The sequence below is a fragment of the Gopherus flavomarginatus genome, chromosome 7 (genome assembly GCF_025201925.1).
Source record: "Gopherus flavomarginatus isolate rGopFla2 chromosome 7, rGopFla2.mat.asm, whole genome shotgun sequence".
Taxonomy (NCBI): Eukaryota; Metazoa; Chordata; order Testudines; family Testudinidae; genus Gopherus; species Gopherus flavomarginatus.
This window is the reverse complement of record NC_066623.1, coordinates 110,428,622-110,449,500: the sequence shown is the minus strand read 5'-3', so window position 1 is coordinate 110,449,500 and position 20,879 is coordinate 110,428,622. Positions and strand designations below refer to the sequence as shown.

The following is a 20,879-nucleotide window of genomic DNA, read 5'->3' as shown; positions in this document are numbered from 1 at the left end:
ACCCAGACTGCACTCCAAGCCTCTAGGGCCGCGCTCCTACAGTGCAAAGCTGGGGAAATGGGTAGATCAGCAGCCAGCTTGGACTCTCACAGGGGTTCAGCGCGCAGCGGTCCGAGAGCAGGGAAAGGAGCAATCCCCCCCCCCCCGTTCAGCAGCGGGCTGTGTCACTGCTCCCCCCCAATCTTGTCTGAACTCCTGCCAAGATTGGCCTTGTGCTCCCCCGCCTCTGAACCGGCCGCGCTCTCAGCAGGGTCCTGCTGCACCTGGCAGAGCCCCTGCGCCGGCCGCCAGCCAGGTGTCACGTCATCACCTCCCCACCCCACCCCAGCAGCAGACACCGGCCCGCGCGCCTCCGCACCCGGAAGCACTTTCCCTCACACGTCAGCAGCCGGCGTGTGACAGCAGGGGGCGGTTTGGCGGCCTGGGCCTCTCTCCCGGCCCCGCTCCCCTTTCCCCCCTCACCCCGTGCCGTGCCGTGCCGTGCATGTTCTATCGCTGCCTGCTGGTGGTAGCGGCTCGCCTCAGCCCTCGCGCTCGCTGCCTGCCTCCTGCCGCTCCTCGCCGCAGCCTCCTCCTCATGAAGCCGCTGGTTGTGTTCGTCCTGGGCGGGCCCGGAGCTGGCAAGGGGACCCAGTGCGCCCGCATCGTGGAGGTGAGAAGCGCAGCGGGGAGGGTCTCAGTGACCCCAGGGAACACACCCCTCCCCAGTGCCGCCGCCTCAGAGCGCGAGCGGACTACACCTCCCAGCATGCAACGCGGCGAGGGGCTCTTGGTATCTTCCCTGCGAGGCGGCGCGGAGCATGACGGGACGAGTAGTCTTGTGGCTCAGTCTGTGCGGGGTCTCGCTTTCATGGCGTTGCGGGGCTGAGTGGGGGCTTGAAGATGGGGACCCCAGCGATGGGGGTGGAAGGCGGCCCGTTATAATTGTCTCCCTGGGGTTCGGTTTCTGTTTCTAGGCGGTTAGGGAAGTTCTAGCTCTCAATCTTAGTTGAAGGTGCAAGAGGCTGTTTTTGGTGTATTTTAAAAGAAACTCATTTGTTTCTCCAAGTGCACGTTGGAGCCCCCACATTTCCCTTCTGTGCACCCAGACCGAACTCCCAGCCTCTAGGGCCCTTGCTCCTTCAGTGCAAAGCTGGGGAAATGGGCTATCTCTGCAAGGGGTGTGTGTGGTAGAGGCACAGCAGTACAAACTAGACACGTCATGCACTCTTGTTATGTATGTAGGCCACGTTCTGACTGCATGTTATTCACAGTACCCTGGGCAGAGGTAAGATTGGGGGTGCGGGAAGATGTTCATGGGATGCATTAACAGGTGTGTTGTAAACAAGACACGAGAAGTCATTCTTCCACTTTACTCTGCGCTGGTTAGGCCTCAACTGGAGTATTGTGTCCAGTTCTGGGCACCGCATTTCAAGAAAGATGTGGAGAAATTGGAGAGGGTCCAGAGAAGAGCAACAAGAATGATTAAAGGTCTTGAGAACATGACCTATGAAGGAAGGCTGAAGGAATTGGGTTTGTTTAGTTTGGAAAAGAGAAGACTGAGAGGGGACGTGATAGCAGTTTTCAGGTATCTAAAAGGGTGTCATCAGGAGGAGGGAGAAAACTTGTTCACCTTAGCCTCCAGTGATAGAACAAGAAGCAATGGGCTTAAACTGCAGGAAGGGAGATTTAGGTTGGACATTAGGAAAAAGTTACTAACTGTCAGAGTAGTTTAACACTGGAATAGATTGCCTAGGGAAGTTGTGGAATCTCCATCTCTGGAGATATTTAAGAGTAGGTTAGATAAATGTCTATTAGGGATGGTCTAGACAGTATTTGGTCCTGCCATGAGGGCAGGGGACTGGACTCGATGACCTCTCGAGGTCCCTTCCAGTCCTAGAGTCTATGAGTCTATGAATATTAATCACAGCCCTAGTTAGAGCTGATGGGTGTGCTTGCCAGAGTCCGTGTCCCATTTCCCCTTACCTTTCTGCCAGGGCCTCTTTGGATACATTTACACTGCAAAATCCACAGCATCGACTCTCAGAGCCTGGGTCGGTTGAGGCCTGGCCTACACTAGGAAATTAGGTCAATATAACTACATGGCTCAAGGGTGTGAAAAATCTACACCCGAGTGATGCAATTAAACTAATCCCTCATCCCCCAGGCATAGACACTGCTAAATCAGGGCTTGGCTACACTTGAGAGTTACAGCGCTGGTGGTGGCTTTACAGCGCTGTAACTTACTCCCCGTCCACACTGGCAAGGTACATACAGCGCTGTATCTCCCTGGCTACAGTGCTGGCTGTACTCCACCTCGGCCTGCGGAATAACAACTATAGCATGTTGCTCTTGTGGCGCTGTAACTGACCTCCGGAATGTTCCCATAATGCTTTTAAGTAAAGATAACACTCTTTGTTTTATTGTGATGCCTCTCTTTGTTTTGTTGTGAACTCGGGGCTCCCGGAGCTGCTTATCTAAAAACCAAACCCAGCTACTGTTTGCTCGAGCAGAGGCAGACAGGAGGATCAATGTCCACAGCTAGTGTTTGCTTGAGGAGAGAAGCAGCCCCGAAGGGGAGTGGAGGGGTCCGTTTTGGAGCAGCTGCTTATCTGGTCTGAAGGCTATTTGCATTTAGTGAATGAGAGAGGGGTGTGGGAAGGGGTCAAAACTTTTCAAATGATTGAAGGTTGGTGCTATGTATCTTCAGGTCCTTAGAACTTGCAAGGCAGGGAGCTGACAAAAATCAGCTCTCTCTGTCTCCCCCAGGTTCCCTGTCACACTCCACCCCACCCCCCTCTTTTGAAAAGCATGTTGCAGCCACTTGAATGCTGGGATAGCTGCCCATAATGCACCACTCCCAACACCGCTGCAGATGTGGCCACACTGCAGCGCTGGTAGCGGTCAGTGTGGCCACACTGCAGTGCTTTCCCTACACAGCTGTACGAAGTCAGCTTTAACTCCCAGTGCTGTACTGCTGCAAGTGTAGCCAAACCCTCAGTGGGAGAATTCTCCTGTCACTCTAGCTACTGCCTTTCAGGGAGGTGGAGTCCCTGCTTCAATGGGAGAACCCCTCTCACTGGAGTAGGTGTCTTCACTGAAGCACTACAGTGGTGTAGCTGCACTGCTGCAATTTTTTCAGTGTAGACAAGACCTGACTTGAATTTCAGGGTTAAAATTGCAGTGTGTAGACATTTGGGCCCAGGCTGTGAGACCCATCCACCTTGCAGGGTTTCAGAGCCCAGGCTTTAGCCCTAGCCCAAGCATCTATATTGCAACTTTTAGTCCCATGAGCCTGAGTCAGCTAACCCAGGCCAGCTGTGGCCATGCTGCAGGTCTTTTATTGCAGGGTAGGTATACCTTCTGTGTCCCCTGTTTCTTACCCCTTTGCTCAAGGTATCTTTTGTATATTTTGTACAGAACCTAACACAACTATGGTCCCCTCAATGACTTGCCTTAATTACCCCCTACTGTTTGTATTTCCTGGAAAAGGTGTTGGTAACCCCCCCATTGTGGTGTGGAACACAATCATACATAAACCATTCATAAATGTAAGAGAATGTCCTGCAAAGATACTGTGGGGTGATTGCAATAGAAGGTACAATTGGTTTATTATTTCAGAGGTATATGATGCTTTCATCATCATCATCATACTCCTTTTATACCTCTGGTGTTTAGGGCAGTGATGAAGCTCCTCCACTCCTGTCTGTTTCTAGCAAGTCTTTCAATGGTTCCCCACCTGTGCCCCAGGTTTTTCGGCTCGGCTTCCGCAGTTCTTCGCCATGTTGTTTTTGGGCAGCCTCATTTTTGCTTGCCTTTAGGTGTCCATCTTATTGCTACTCTGGTGGTGGAATCAGTTTCCATCCGAAGCACATGACCGATCCATCTCAACGCCTCCTAGCAATGACGGTGCTCAGATCCTCTTGGCTGTACTGTGTCAATAGATCTTGGTTTGAGATTGTTATCAGAGTTGTGTACTTTCAACACTACTTTATAGTGCAGAGTACTGGGGAATGAGAAAGTTGATATGTCTAAACTGTCTTCATTCCATACAACCTGAGAAAAATCCTCTGTATCTTTTGACCCAGAACAATCTTAAACCAAATCTGGTGCTTTACAGTAGTTTAAATACACAAATTGTCAGCCAAAGATCCAAGCCCATGTTCCAAAGAGTTTATGATGTAAACATACAAACAGTACAACCAGGGAGTTGATAATTCTGAGGGCAGATAATTTTCTCTGTGCCACTGTAAATTGTGAAAGTCAAATTATATTATAAGCAAAAATAGAAGTGAAATTTTGCTCCGCAGCTGAATGTGATGGAGGTCACAAGTTATGCAGAGTGACTCTTTATGTGTGTCCTGTGTTAAGTTAATCCTTGTCTTTTCTGCCATCAAAGATTTTCAAACTAGCATTAAGCAATTACATGATTTAATTATAGAATTTCACACACATTTTCTAAATATTTAGAATTTGTTTTAGTTGAACAGTACTTTAAGGTGGAAAAGATGTTTAGAAGAGTGAGGGGAATAGCTGATGATTAACACCTGACAATTATTTACATACGGAAGCAGACCTCTTTAAAAATCAGGATGATGAAATTCTGTTCTGTTGGATAGTTATGGTGTATTTAAGGCTAAATGCCTCCAAATAGAGCCTTTTAAAATGGAGTAGACGTGGATATTTTATGCATGATGAGTGCCATAAATGATGGAGGTTTGTCCACACCCACATGAAAGCAATGACTAAGAACCATAAAAACACCCATATTACTTAAACTACAGAAGGAGAAACCACAAGTCCTGGCACTAGCATTTGTTTGTTTTCTAGTGATGCGTGGTAGAGTACTGTTATAGTTTCTCCACTGTGCCATTATACCCTAGTTCTCCTTACTGTATAACTTGGTTATAAAAATTTGGTCCAGACTGAAAACTGACATTTAAGATTTTATAAAGTGGTGTTGTAGCTGTGTTGGTCTCGGGATATTAGAGACCGAGAGAGAAAAGGATACTGTCTCTCTAATTTAAGATTTTAGCCACAAAAGGGTTTTCACCATAAGTTATGAACTCTTAACTCAAACAGGTTTTTTTTTTTAAAAAATTAAGGTGTGGGATGTAAGGCTTGTAACTTTCAAAAAGCCTTTTTGTTACTTTGGGTCAAATCCTGTCCGTGGTACACAACAAACAAATAAGCGTCAACCATAGGGAAGTTTTGTAGAGCTGGAGGGAATATAATTACAAGCCATTAATGCAGCCTCAGGGACGAAGTAGCTTATGTGGCTGCTGTCCTATACTTAGAAATGTAAATCATTTTGGGTTGGTATCCTAAAGTAATTGGATAAAGACCACTTGAGGAGGAGAGAGTCAAATGAGTCACTGCTGCTTGAATTGTATACACTACTAGAAAAGTATTACATGTTAACTTTGCTAGTATTAAACCTAGGAAGGGGAAATCCTTAGGAGTAAGCAGAGATGAAAGTAAACCAGTCCGGGGCTGTACGGCGTACCGGTAAGAAAGTGGTCATCGGTATGGGCTGGTACACAGCCGATGATAAAGCGTTGCTGTGGCAGCGCTTTAAGGACCATACCGGCGGGGCTGCTGACGGGGGTGAGGGGCAAAAGGGGTAGCTGCTCCGTGGCCTTTTAAATCGCAGCCGGAGCCCTGGGTGGCACGGGCCAGGCAGTGCTGAAGGGCTGGCTAGGGGAGTCTGGCCCCAGCCCTGCCCTTTTCTCCTGAGGCCCCGCCTCTTCCAGGGGCCCAGAGTGCTCTCTCTCTTACACACCCAACACCTTGCCCAGGAGCCCGGCCGCCCTGCGTACCGGTAAGTCCTTTTACCCCTGGGAATAAGAGACATAAAAAGTAGAGCTAAGGCTATGTCTGCACTGGCAAATGAATGACAAAAAACTTCTATCCCCAACGAGCAGTGTTAGCTTTATTGGCAGGAGAGCCTAACTTTTGTTTTTCAGAGGTGTTAAAAAACACACCCACAACCCTGAGAGACAAAAGTTTTGCCAGAGACATCTCCTTTCTTGGCTTCTGGGAAAGAAAATACACCTCTTTAGCTCCAGTTCATTTTCTAAATACTTGCCTTGCATGACACAATAGGGAGCACTCCTCTGACAGTCATAAGAGAGAGCTTCATGAAGACAGGCAGCAACCTGTTGAATATCACTTCTCAGCAGTCTTCCATTTAAAGATTGGAAATCAAGACTCTGCCACATTTATTTACAAGATTTAAAACTGTTTCCTTTGGATTTTGTTCTCATCAAAGTCAACAAATGGATGTTTTGCCATTGAGTTACTATGATTTATTATTTGTATTACCATAGCACCTACATCATGGATCAAGACCCCATGGATGTGCTAGGTGCTGTACAAATAGAACAACAAGATGGTCCCTGCTCCAAATAGATTACAGTCTAAGTATAAGACAATAGTCAACAGATGGAAACAGTGAAGCAGGGAGATACAATGGGACAGTACTGGTCAGCCTCATAGACAGTGGTGTCAGCAGACATAAGTTTTTCATAGATATCTCAGTGAAGGAGAGTTAAAAGAAAGATAATGAGGTAGCTTTATGGATATTTACAGGGAGCTCCTCCCAAGCATGAGAGGCAGCATGGGAGAAGGCTGGAAGGTGTTTGAAAATTTAACAAGTTCTGGAGGAGCAGGCTGTCTGTTATGTAGCCCAACTAATCCATTCTGAAAAGCATTCCAGTTTAGAATTTAATGTAATTAGAAACATCCCTGTTTAACAAGCTCACTTTAAAATACCTGTCTTGCTCTTTCCTGTTCAACTATTTAAAACTATTTTAGTTTGCTGTTGTAAAGAGAATTCCAAAGATTGAGTCAATATTTCTTCTTGCATGAAAAGAAAAAGTGCTGAGGAAAATTAAATGGTGCTGTAATCCCATGAAACCAAGGGGATTATTTTTTTCTTCCTCTTTTCTCCTTAATGTTTAACTTAATGTTAAAAATATCATAATTCTTTAATTGTAGCAAGAAGAGCTACATGTTAATTTTGGTTCTGGACAGTAAAACTTCTTGTTTATATAAAGCTTTACTCTGGTTTATGGCTTCTGCAGTTCATAGTTAATATGTGAATAAGCATATCTAAATGCAATGCCCGTTTGAATAAAAATACAGTAAAGTAATAGAGAACATAGCTAGAGTTTCTCTTCATGGTCATTTAGGGCAAAATCTTGCATGCTTTATTTTTTTCTCCAGCTGTCTGCAGTTTTGGGGGGGATTTAAGTAATTATATAGTTTCTTAAATTGTGATTATAGCAAAACTGCCTTTCCAGGCTTCTGTGGGTAGAGTTGGAAAGCAACTAAATGTTTTTAAGCTTGCTTGGTGAGTTGTGTAATGTGTCTACTGTATTTATTTAGTAGCCAAGTTTTTAAATCCCAAGATCACAGCCATAAAAGGGAAGTATGCTCATTATTATTCTGCCCAGGCTCCTTTTTTGAAATCTGCTGTGACTATCACTGCAGCCAAGCGGATAACTTTAAAATCTGTTTGTTTTTCTTGTTCTGTACTAAAACTTAGAGTAAAGATATACATTCGTACTCTATTTTGTATTCTTAGAATCGTAATTTACTTTGGTATGTTCCTAGGTTATGTCTCTAATACCTGTTTTATAGACCTAACTATGTGTAATCTTGTTAAAGTTTCATGTAATATTAAAAACTTACTTTTAAAAAAGACCTTATGTACTTGACATTTCTGTAGTTAACTGATACTAGTACAGCTATCAAAACTCTCCTTTTTTAACTTTTTTCTGCTGGGATTTATCATTCTGAACTCTGAAATCTGTTCTCTGTACAGTATGATCACACATGTATTTTACTTCTAGTGTCTAGATTCTGTGGTGATGGGTGCCTTAGAAAAGCATAGGTCTAGCACATGCTTTTTGGTGAGGTTTTATGTTAGAGCATTTTAATGTTTTTTAAATGCCTTAATTGACCACAAAATGCAAGGGTGATAGCAGTATTTAGTCTAAACATCTATCTGTATGATATGTTTGCGTATGGACTCCCTTCTGTATTTCTTTCTATACAGTATATTGAGAGATTTCTAGTAGCATCAGTCTAGCTGCTTAGCCTGGACTGCCACATCAGCACTAGGGGAAGACACTAGCTTCTCTTGTGGATTACTCCGTGTCGCATCCTGACACTCTCCCTCTCCCTGGAGACTGCCACCTGGCTCAATATATATGCTGAGTTTCCTGGTTTCAATGTAAGCATATAACTGAAATGCATACAAAACAGGGATTTTTAAAAAAAGTAAGAATAAAGAAACCAGGACAACTTCATCAAAACTACCTAATATACATATAGTTCCTACTACTTAGTAATGTTACATCCCCAAAGCATTAGCAAACATTAACTCATTCTCACAATGCTGTTAGGCATTTGGTTAGTAATGTTATCCCCATGTAGCAAATAGGGAAACTGGAATACAGCTAGGTGAAATTTTTTGGCAAATATGCAAGTTGGATGACACCAAAACATTTTGCCAATTCACCTCTATTTTGCCAGATTGTTTTGGTCAACAACAAAAAAACCCACCCCTAACTAAAAATCAAAACATTTTGTTATGCCATTTTATAAATGAAACATTTCCAATTTTTTATCATAGAGGGTAGCCCTCTTAGTCTGTATCCACAAAAACAACGAGGAGTTCGGTGGCACCTTAAAGACTAACAGATTTATTTGGGCATAAGCTTTTGTGGGTAAAAAAACACTTCTTCAGATGCATGGAGTGAAAATTTCAGATACAAGCATACACCACCGATGCCTGAGAAAACTACAATGCATTGGTGATCTTCCTGAAAACACCATCCTGGCCACCATGGATGTAGAAGCTCTTTACACCAATAGTCCACATGAGGATGGACTACAAGCTGTCAGGAACAGTATCCCTGATGAGGCCACGGCACACCTGGTGGCTGAGCTTTGTAACTTTGTCCTCACTCACAACCATTTCAGATTTGGTGACAACGTATACCTTCAAGTCAGCGGCACTGCTATAGGTACCCGTATGGCCCCACAGGAAGCCAACATTTTTATGACTGACTAAGAACGCTTCCTCAGCTTTCATCCCGTAGCGCCCCTCCTCTACTTGCGCTACATTGATAACATCTTCATCATATGGAGCCTATGTGAAGAAGGCCCTTGAAGAATTCCACCTGGATTTCAACAATTTCCACACCACCATCAATCTCAGCCTGGACCAGTCCACGCAAGAGATCCACTTCCTGGACATGACAGTGCAAATAAGTGATGGTCACATAAACACCACCCTATATTGGAAACTTACTGACTGCTGTTCTTACCTACATGCCTCTAGCTTCCATCTAGGACACATCACACAATCCGTTGTCTACAGCCAGACCCTAAGATACAACCGCATTTGCTCCAATCCCTCAGACGAAGACAAACACCCACAAGATCTTTATCAAGAATTCTTAAAACTACAATATTCACCTGAGGAAGTGAGGAAACAGATTAACAGAGTGAGACGAGTACCCAAAAGTCATGTACTACAGGACAGGCTTAACAAGGAAAATAACAGAACACCACTGGCTATCACGTACAGCCCCCAACTAAAACCTCTCCAGCACATCATCAACGATCTACAACCTATCCTGGAAAACGATCCCTCACTCTCTCAGGCCTTGGGAGGCAGGCCAGTCCTTGCTTACGGATAGCCCCCCAATCTGAAGCAAATACTCATCAGCAACTACACACCACACCACAGAAACACTTAACCCAGGAACCAATCCCTGTTGCCTACTCTGTCTCCATATTTACTCTAGCGACACCATCATGGGATCCAGTCACATCAGCCACACCATCAGGGGCTCGTTCACCTACACATCTACTAATGGGATATATGCCATCATGTGCCAGCAATGCCCCTTTGCCATGTACATTGGCCAAATCGGAGAGTCTCTACGTAAAATAATAAATGGACACAAATCAGGCATCAGGAATGGTAACATACAAAAGCCAGTAGGAGAACACTTCAATCTCCCTGGACATTCAATGACAGATTTAAAAGTAGCCATCCTTCAACAAAAAAGAGCTTCAAAAACAGACTTCAGAGAGAGACTGCAGAGCTACAATTCATATGCAAATTTAACACCATCAATTTGGGCCTGAATAGGGACTGGGAGTGGCTGGCTCACTGCAAATGCAGTTTTCCCTCTCTTGGTATTGACACCTCCTCATCAGCTATTGGGAGTTGACCACATCCACCCTAATTGAATTGGCCTAGTTATCACTGATTCTCCACTTGTAAGGTAACTCTCTTCTCTTTATCTGCCAGTATATTTATGCTTGTATTTATAATTTTCAATTCATGCATCTGAAGAAGTGGGTTCTTTACTCACGAAAGCTCATGCCCAAATAAATCGTAGTCTTTAAGGTGCCATGGGATTCCTCCAATTTTTTTATTTGACATAACTTTTCACTTTGAAATTTCCTTTCTTTTTATTTTAAAAAGAACTAGAAATGTAAAAAATGCTCAAATGAAATGAAACATTTTGTTTGGTTCTTTAACAAAAAAAAAGAATGATACAGACTAACACGGCTACCACTCTGAAAACTATTTTTAGCAGTTTCTCGGAATTGCCAACAGACCAAAAAATCCATTATTCACACAGCTTTTACAGTGGAGTATAAGTGATTTGTCCAAGGCCACAGAAGGCGTCATAGTCAGAAGTAGAAAGCGGGTCTTTCTGGCTTCCAGCACTGTGCTTGGAGCATGCTGCCTTTCTAAATAAAGAACTCTAGTCAAAACATATAGTAGTCCCATATCTGCAGCAAAGGTAGGTAGTTATTTTAAAATGCAAGCCTGCCTTTATGCTTACCAAGTAAAGCAGTTTTGACTCCTTTTCACTTGCTAAATTAAAATTGAATCTACTGGCTAACATTGCCAGTGAATATCTAAATAGCCATGTATTTTGGGTGGGACTGCAACATGTATCTTTTAGTCTTTTGGTTTACTTTAAACATCTAATTCATTACAAGGGGTAAAATTTTCAAAGGTGTCTAAGTGACTAAGGGCTTGTCTACACTTAAAACACTACAGCAGCACAGTGTAAACACTGCCTACACCCACGGGAGGGGGTCTCCTGTTGGCAAAGATAATCCACCTCTCTGTGAAGCAGAAACTTCAATCTAGTGCTGTCTACATGGGGATTTAGGTCAGTTTAACTGTGCCACTTGGGGGGTGTGGATTTTGCGCACCCTTGACCAACGTAGTTGAAGCAACCTAAGTTTTTAGTGTTGACCAGGCCTAAGGAGCCTATGTCTCATTTTCAAAAGTCATGTAGGCATTTTAAAAATTTTTTACCCAAGGTCCTACAGTCTGCCAGGCTTCCTGCATGTATTGCGTGTACCGTGAAATCATGACAAGAGGCTGAAAACAGAATGCTTTTTACCAAACTGACTATTATTGGCTGTAAGCTTGCCTTTTTATTAATAGGATATTGTAATTAATTTTAACAGCTAGGTTAATTTAGTATATATACTTACTCAGAGGAGTCTTCATCTGCTTAACACTATTGTTATATGTATTTCAGAAATATGGGTACACTCACCTTTCTGCAGGCGATCTCCTTCGAGATGAACGAAAAAGACCAGGCTCTCAGTATGGAGAACTAATTGAAAAATATATTAAAGAGGGAGCAATCGTACCAGTGGAGATTACTATCAGCTTGTTGAAGAGGGTAAGAAAAATCAATGTTCTTGTCTTGATGGTTCACCTTTCCAAGCAAACAAGGTAGCGAGTGTAGCCTGAGAAAACATTTCCCTCCCTTTGAAGTGAGCAAGAGGAAAATGATAGGCAATGGGTGCATGTTGTATACCTTGCTTCTCCTTAAAACCACATATGGCTATGTTATGGTCCTTACAGAAGGCAAGAGGTAATGCCTTTCATTACATAAAGCACAAAGAGGGCACTTGATACATTTTATTATTTTTATAATGTTTTCTCTGAAGTTTTTAACTAAAACTAACTCAAAATCAAGTACATTCAGGGCACATTGTATTTTGTAAGAGTACATTTCAGCATCTTGTAGAATATAAAAATAACTTCCCCAACCAGATTTGTGCACAGTATGAGATTGCTGAGATCTTGCTTGACAAGCTGGAGCCCAGAGTAAACTCTTACATCCTTTGAAATTGTAAAACAATGAATCGTGAAGTTTATATCAATAATATTACTGCTAAAGCTGTTGTGGCAAATGGCTGCGGCTATTGTAGGTGGGTCCTGCGCTTTTCTTTGGTGTGATGGGTCAGGGTGCCACCCCTTGCCCCCATTCTTGGGAGTTGACAGCTCTGCTAGTGCCCTAGTGGGGGAGAAAAGGGGAGTGGCGAAGGGACCTGGGTCTGCCCCCTACTCTGGGTCCCAACCCCTTCATCTTCGCAGGCTGCTTACTCTCTTTCCCCTTGGGCAGGGTTTCTCTTGGTCCTCTGTGCTGGGGGAGTCCTTCTGCTCTGCTTGGGCAGGGTTTCCCTTCCCCTGGTACTCTGATCCTCTGGTCAATAACAGTACTCAGCACTCCTTACCTTTGGCTGTCTGACTGAAGCAGGGGTTTTTATTAGGTCTCTGGCAGGGCGTTAATTGGCTCCAGTACTCTAATTAACCTGTAGCAACCTTTCCTCAGTCCGCAGGTAAGGCCCTGATCATCCTGGGGCTTATGTATCTCCCATCTATCACTATCCTGCTGCACTCTGGCCCTGGCGTATCACACTATGAAGCAGTGAAATAATGAGGATGCCTTTAAGACAGTAGAGGAGTACATTCTGTAGATACGTGACTGACCAAATTATGTTGATTAGTACCCCCCACAATACACCTTTCAAGATCCAGGGGTCCTACACAGGCCTGTCATAACGTGGTGTATCTCATCCAGTGCACCAAAAGCCCCAATGACAACTCTCTGAGTGAAATAAAACAATCGCTATGCTCTGAAATGAACTCAGACAGAAAAATTATAAAAGAAAATCACCATAACGTCCATGGGCGAACATTTTTCACAAAGTGATCACCCCGTATCTGACCACTCAGTCCTTATCCTCAAAGGAAGTCTGCACAACACCTTCAAAAGATGAGCTGGGGAGCTTAAATTCATAGCTTTGCTAGACACTAAATATCATGGACTTAATAAAGACACTCGGACAGGTGACGTGTGGGAGGGACACCACGGGGATACCAGCTAAAGGGGGAGCACGTGACTCCCCACATGACTCCTCGCCCCCAGCCTGGGGGCCCCCGCACTCTCACCATCCCACGTTACCTGGGGGAGGAGGTCTGTCCTCCCGCTGCGCCAGCTCCCCCTGGCATATGGAGCCACTCCCAGATGCTGCCCAGTGCAGCGCAGCAGTTGCCTGGGAGAGTGCAGCTGCCTAGGAGCATGCAGCCACTGTGCTGCACCGGGCAGTGTCCCATGCAGTGTGGCTGGAAGCGGAGAGGCTCTGGCCCCACCTCTTCCCTTCTGGCTCTGTCCCCGCCCCTTCATCTCTCTGGCTGCTGGCCTCTCCCCTTCCCTGGCATTTGGGCAGGGGCATGTGATCTTTGGGGCCCTCCTGCTCTTCTCTCTTTTTTTTTGTCCTATGATTGCAGAGGTGTTAACTGGCCACTTCATCTTGAATGGTCTCTTACAATGTGTGTTAACTCCTTATGCTAAACAATCTATTCCACCTTGTATTCAGCTGTGAAAGTCTGGGTACCTCACTTTTCCCATACCTGAAGAGTTCTGTGTCAGCTCCAAAGCTTGTCTCTTTCACTAACAGACGTTGGTCCAATAAAACTATCAAGTTAAAAGTTTGTAAATCATGTCAACATCTGACCAAAATTTAAGAGACAAATATATTATTTTGTGTGTAAGAAGTTCTTGAACTGAACTCTGCTATCTATTAGGCTATGGATCAAACAATGGCTGCCAATGTCCAAAAGTACAAATTCTTGATTGATGGATTCCCCAGAAATGAAGACAATCTTCAAGGCTGGAATAAGACTATGGATGGAAAGGCAGATGTGTCTTTTGTTCTGTTTTTCGACTGTGACAACGAGGTATTGAAATATCATTGCTGTGTACTTGTCTCACATGTTGTATGATGAGAGGCAGACAGCGAGAACAGTAAAACTGTGTTGGAGGTACTGAATTTTCCAATATGTATGAGCATTAGCAACATGAGAAGGAAGTTCTGGACTATGATTACTGAAGATTTTTGGCAGTTCACTTGGCAGCTATAAAACTTCTTGTATAAAATGGGGTTAATAATCTGACCTCCTTTGTAGAATGGTTTTAGATCTAGGTATTGCTGTTATTGTGTTCTTCAGAATATCAAGTGTTCAGTTGCATAAAGAAATTATATTGAACAACAATTCTGAACAATTTCGTTTTTCCTTAAGAAACCTTTGAAATCAAAAGGATTGTGTCACATAAGAATACACAAGATGCTCCTGTGAAGTTAGGAAAACTTTCCACCTACAGTGTGTATAGCCTGATGCCATAGTTGAGAGCAGAATCAGTTAGCCAGCATCTTCCTCTGATCACTTCTAAGGTGCTGGCAGAATGATTCAAAATTTTTCATAGTTGGTGAATTTTACTAGGACACTGAGTAATCAAAACAACTTTTCTAAATGAGTAACTAGATTACAATTAAAAGAACAAGGAGACTAACACAGCTACCACTCTGAAACCTAGATTACAATGATATTCTGGCAATGATGTATTAAAATTAAAACAACAAATGCCATGATATACTCTATACTATGCCATTGCCCTTGAGATGTAAGCATTAGAGCTACCCAGAAACTGAAAGTTTTAAAATGTTAGATTAACCTTCTGTGGAACTTTTTATTATTATTTTTTTAATTTTAAAAATCAACTTTTCATTTTTTTTTTCAATTTCAAAATAGCAAATTTTCAATTTTGGAAAAAAATCCCATAGTTAAACTGATCAGTCAAACTTGGGAATTCAAAAGATGACAAGCTGAAAAAAACATGCTAAAGAACAAGCAACAGGCTACATTTTTCCATCAGAAATGTCTATCAATCAGATAAATTAGGGGAAAAATAAAACCTGAATGAAAATTTTCATTTTTGGAAAAAAAAAAAATTTTCCCCCTCCCCAAAAGTTCTTGTTCAATTTTTTTTGACTAGCTCTAGTAATCTACAATAATAACTGAATGGTCTTTTACTTTATTTAAGTTAAATCAGGGATGTATTCCATATGAAAAATTGTTTTAAAAGATCCCTCTCTTGCATCTTGACATATATCAAAAATTGTTTGCCATATATTATCAATATTACATTTTAATGTTAAATGAATAACCATAACTTTATATGTATTCAGTATCTATTAACCATAATTATACTTTATTCACAATATATATTACAGATCAGAATAACTTAATAAATACAGTGATATTGACTGAACAAAAATTAAGACGCTTGTCATTCAGACCTAGTAAGTTAACATGTAGTATGTGTACCTTAAATATTATAAAAATAACAAGAGGTCCTGGGGCACCTTAAAGACTAACAGATTTATTTGGGCATAAGCTTTTGTGGGTTAAAAACACTTCTTCAGAAGTGGCATCTGAAGAAGTGGTTTTTTACCCATGAAAGCTTATGCCCAAATAAATCTGTTAGTCTTTAAGGTGCCACCAGACTTTGTTGTTTTTGTGGATACAGATTAACACAGCTACCCCCTGATACTTAAATATTGTAGGCTTGCATTTTCAAAAGAGACTAATGACTTTTTTTGATGTATTCATTTTTAGTGGCCAAACGTGACACTTAAAGAGTCCGATTTTCAGACAGTGCTGAGCATCTGCTCTCTGAAAGTTAGGTATTCAATCTTAGTGTCTCAGATTGGGCACCCAAAATCATGAGTTGCTTTTGAAACTGTAAGCCATCACCTTCCCACACACCCCCTTTCCCAAGCCACAATTAAAAAGGCAAGTGAATCAAAAACTAATTCATATTACTGTCTAGATCTAGCTAATCTTTTGTAAAATATGTGCACTGAACCATGTGTGCGCATGCTCAGTTGCCCTCAAATCTGTTTTGCATGTTAATGAACTAGGCCTATTAAACAAAGGACAAAGGTTTGTTATTAAGTCTGTCTTCAGATATAGAAAGATAATGGTCACATGCTTTTAAGAGTTCATTCTGTGTTTGTTGGCAGATATGTATTGACCGCTGCCTTGAAAGAGGAAAGAGCAGTGGTAGGAGTGATGATAACCGAGAGAGTCTAGAAAAGAGGTACTGTACCCAAAACTTTTCATACTTACGTTTCTTGTTTTCTTTGTATGATGTGATACATGGTTTTTCTGTCTTATAGACTTCACACATACCTGCAGTCAACTAGGCCCATAATAGACCAATATGAGAAAATGGGAAAAGTCAGGAAAGTGGATGCCTCTAAATCTGTTGATGAAGTAAGTTTCATGGACAAATAAATTTTGGGGCTTTCAATAACGTGGTATATATTTTTGGATCCTTTCTTCTGAGATGTAGAGTCAGTGATATCCCTTCTTTCCATTTCTTACATATAGGCTTCCTCTTTTTGGTCTGTCTATGAAATGTCAAATACTATACAACAATTTTTTTTTTTTTTTTTTTTTTGATGGTAGGGTTCTTACAAGAGCTCCCCATTGATCACCTTTAATCACCTCCATTTTCTGCTTCTCAAAAACTGCCTTCTCACAGGAAGGCTAGAGAGGGCTCCATGTAGTAAGTCAACTGGGGTCGTGATATGCTTCCTGTTCACCCCAGGGCTGAATGCATTGCAGCACAATGCTATTAGCCTTTGTGCATTCAGGGCCAAGGCACTTCAGCTATGTGAATAACGTAGATGAAGTCGATGTACTTAGAATTACGTACCGCAGTGAGTCGACTGCTGCCACTCCCCCGTTTCACAGCGGTGGAGTACAGGAGTCAATGAGAGAGCGCTCAGGGGTTGATTTATCACGTCTAGACTAGATGCAATAAATGGACCGCTGCTGGATCGATTGGCGGGCAGCGATATAGTGTAAACATACCAGAAGAGAGTTCTGGGGAGCAAAGGTGGATCAGGATTCACTTTCCTAAAGCTCAAGGATGATTGAAAGCTGGGTGTTTGTTTGGGTACATCTGTAATTGAAATGGACTCTGTCTAGTCAAATTTGGCCCAGAATTTAGAATTTGTTAAAATTTATTGTTATGAAACCTAAAACCAAATGAAATATGTTAAGAACTGATGTAAATAGCATCTGAAGGAAGACATTTACAGTGCACACAACCGGAAGTTTTACTGCTTCTACAAAACTCAGGAACTGTGCTTCATATTCATAAGCTCTGTCTACTGCCACCTTGACTATTAACTAATTATTTACATATATACAGAGAGAGCAGTCCTTTAACAAAATGTTTCCATAAATTGAATTTTTTTCCTCCTCAACTGGGAGCCAGTTTTGTTTCAAACAAATATACCCGTACAATCCAAATACTGCAGTTTTTATACCAGCACATGGAAATATGAAAATGAAGTAAAATTAGAAACTAACTAAAAACAAAAATGAAATTTATTAGCCTCTTTTCATTATTGAAGCTGAGTAAAATGCAAAAACTAAACATTATAAGTAAAAAAAAGTTTTGGTTTTACTAATCATTGGTGTTACCCTCATATCAGAGATTGGGAAATTGGGCCTCCATCTTGCAATTAGTTCAGTACATACAGACCACTTGTAGTCAAGCCACAAGGGTTCACCTACCTGGATCTGCTTGTGGCAGAGGCCTGTTTTGTTTTGTTTTTTTAAATTGTGTGTTTGTTATCTAGATTTTTTTTAATTTAATATTCCTTTTGAAGAGTTTTCTGCTATAGACGGTTTGCTCTCATGCTGCCACACACACAAAAATGTAATAATGTTGATAACCTAAAAAAGGTGGAAATGAGAGATTAAATAGGATTTGGTGCCAGATTCCCTCCCCTCTTTTCTGATATGCACATCTTTAAAAAAATCAACTATGTATTGTACATTTTAAAATTTACCATCCATAACTGTGTGGGGTGGCCTAACTTAAAATTGCTGAATATTTAACGTTCCCTAATTTTAATTAAATGTTTCTCTCTTTCAGGTTTTTGGTAAGGTTGTGAAAATTTTTGACAAAGAAGGCTAGTTCCATCCTTGAACGTTCCCTTGAAATTGTGCTTGAATCTTGGGTTAATAGCTGCTACTAAATTCAACACTTTTGTAATCATTTTAAAGGTTTTTTTAAAATGTTTCTTGTATTCATGGATAGTTGGAAAAGTAATTAATTGAAAATTAAATTGTTTTTAAATAGGAATGGATTCATTTATTGTAGCTATAGTAGACAATACATTTCAGGATTCTTCTCTAACTTAGTTCAGTTACTTATAAAATAAAGAGAGTAGTCAAAATCAATCTGGAGAGACTATCAGTCCTTTTAGTTTGTGCCATTCATGGGCAGCCTTTCTTATTTCTTATTGCCATAAATCTGTTTGTAAGAGTCCAGTAAATAGCAATATTAAGCGGCAGGGCCTACATATCTTTTTTTTTATTATTATTATTATTTTTAAACAAAACTCTCTGCCTGTTTTTGGACCAAACTTAGGAAACTTTTTCCAAGTAAAATTTTATGCAGTCAAATTGTTCTTTTATCCCACAGCTGAATTCTGTAAACAGAACTGTAAAATTAGCATGTGCATTTGTTTTAGAACTTCTTGTCTAATTTAATACAGTGTGAAGCTGTTAAGCAATAGATGTACAGAGTGCTTTGGTAAAGTGGTACTCTCTTATGACTCTGGGTGCATACCATATGTAGTAACTTATTGAGTACTTAGAGAAAATGTACCTCCTTTGTGTAGTCCTCATATGCAAGGGGTTAAGAATAGAATTGCAGAGTCAGTTTAGTGTCTATGCACTCACTTTGTGATGGTAATTATGCTCTTAAGTATAATGAAGTCCTTCGACAGTGACAAACCTCCAAGCAGATGTGTAGTAAAACTATTCTTTTAAGAGTTCTGTTTTTGTAACAAATGAAAGGGCATTTCTGTATTATTGAATATTGTACTGTTGAATACTTTAAGGTTTGTTTTATAGGGAAAGAGATTTTTATGGTTAAACTTGTAGTTTCCCTAAAATTTTATAATTTTAATGGTTTGTTTTAAAAAGTTTTTTTTTAATTATTGCACTTCGTTTGACCAGTTTGAATTTTTTAAAAAAAAGTTTCATTCCCTTAAACAAATTAGTTCATGCTTTATTGCATTATCTTGAATTAGTGCAGTTGTCAACAGTAATAATCGGAATAAACAAGTGACTTTGACACAAGCCATCATGCATTTAAATATTGTACAGTTGATATAGTTATGACTTTTTTTTGCTAAATATCATTTTTTCCACAAGCATTAACGTTCATAGCCATATATGGGTCCAATTCTGCATTCCTCACGCACCCAAAACTTTCATTAAAGGACATCCAGAAACCTGAGGATGAGTATTTTAGCCTTTCCCCCCCGACATTATCAATTAAGGTTATTTTTGCTACATCAGCTGTTGCTATAATTGGATGTGATACTCTAACAGACGCTGTGATGTATAGGGGGAAATGGTTTTGAAGTTTTGGGCTTCAGCTCATCATTAAATCCTACTTGGGGAAGTCACAAGTGAGTTAATGGTAGTTTTGATTTTCAATTACAAATACTTTGGTCCTGATCCTGCACTTGGATCTGCTCAGGCCAACTCTTGCATGAGGCTCTGTTTACTGAGGCTTATAAGACTGCGAGTTCAGAGTTTTTAATATGGAATGGAACATAGCCACTGCTAAAAGAGATTTTTTTCCCCCAACACATTGGATGTTTAAAGTCAGACTATTGAGCACAAATAGTATAAAGTGTAGTAACACAGAAAATGTGCACCATGCCTTGTTCCTGAGAATTTGGAAGAGTTTCACAAAATCCTTTAAATGCGTTCACCTGATTAATTCCCCCCCACATCTTTTCAAAACTACTGAACTCTGTTTTCCGTGTCTAAATGTGCTGACCTAAGACAGGATGAAATGGAACTACAGTTGATATAAAAGCTAAAATCAAGACTCAAACACTTTTGTAGGCAGATTGAAGAAATCTCTCTGAATATGTAAATATTTATTTTGGTGTTATTTTAATAATATTGGCTTTTAAGAGTTCTGCTAAGAATAGAAACTCTGTTTCCTCTCATCATATACCTTACTATGTATTTAAGAGCTGAAGCCAAATAAGTATCAGTTACTTAGGAATAAGTTTTTTTGTTTTTAAAACAGTTTTTTAAAAATGTTGGCAATATTGAATTTGGAGTAAGTTGTGCATTTTGTCCTTTGAATAATTTTGTCCTTCTGTTTTTTGAAGATGCATTAATGTGGCACTTGGGTTTATTCAAGATGAGACATAATTGAAATTAAATTAAATAAAAAAATAGAAGTAATATATCAATGTGTCTTTTCCAAGCAGCGGCATACTATATAAAGAATTTGAGTAGTTTGACCAATACATTTTGCTCTGTGGCTTCATCCAAGTTCCTGGCTTACATTTATGATCTGCCATGAAAAATGACAAATTAAGGATATATTCCTGCACTTAAACATACAGGTTCCACGGTCAGAAAATGAGGCCCCAGAGACCCTACTCAACCCAAGTTAAGACCTGGAAGCATGCAGTATTTGAATATAAGGCTTTGCTCCTTCTCTCTGATATGTACATAATGTTATCTAATCATGTAGTGATAATTCATCTGATCCATCTGTGAAAGAAAAAGGACCCATCAGTGTTGGGACATGGATCAAAAAAGCAGTTTCTGGTCTACATCTGCTATCAAAGGGATCATATTTCTTCCCCTT

General features: G+C 41.0%; 1 protein-coding gene across 1 annotated transcript; it reads left to right on the top strand.

Moving 5' to 3' along the window:
- Positions 1–392: 392 nt before the first annotated feature.
- CMPK1 (cytidine/uridine monophosphate kinase 1) lies at positions 393–20,469 on the top strand. The gene is made up of 6 exons (XM_050961755.1): positions 393–652; positions 11,571–11,717; positions 13,913–14,065; positions 16,192–16,268; positions 16,348–16,444; positions 18,123–20,469. Exons 1-6 carry the CDS (start codon positions 485–487, stop codon positions 18,162–18,164), a joined length of 684 nt encoding a protein of 227 aa, XP_050817712.1. The 5' UTR covers positions 393–484; the 3' UTR covers positions 18,165–20,469.
- Positions 20,470–20,879: the final 410 nt, after the last annotated feature.

Coding starts and splice junctions, on each gene's coding strand:
- CMPK1 (XM_050961755.1), top strand. CDS start 485: ATGTTCTATCGCTGCCTGCTGGTGGTAGCGGCTCGCCTCAGCCCTCGC. Junction 653..11,570: donor AGTGCGCCCGCATCGTGGAG/GTGAGAAGCGCA, acceptor TATGTATTTCAG/AAATATGGGTACACTCACCT. Junction 16,269..16,347: donor CGAGAGAGTCTAGAAAAGAG/GTACTGTACCCA, acceptor TCTGTCTTATAG/ACTTCACACATACCTGCAGT.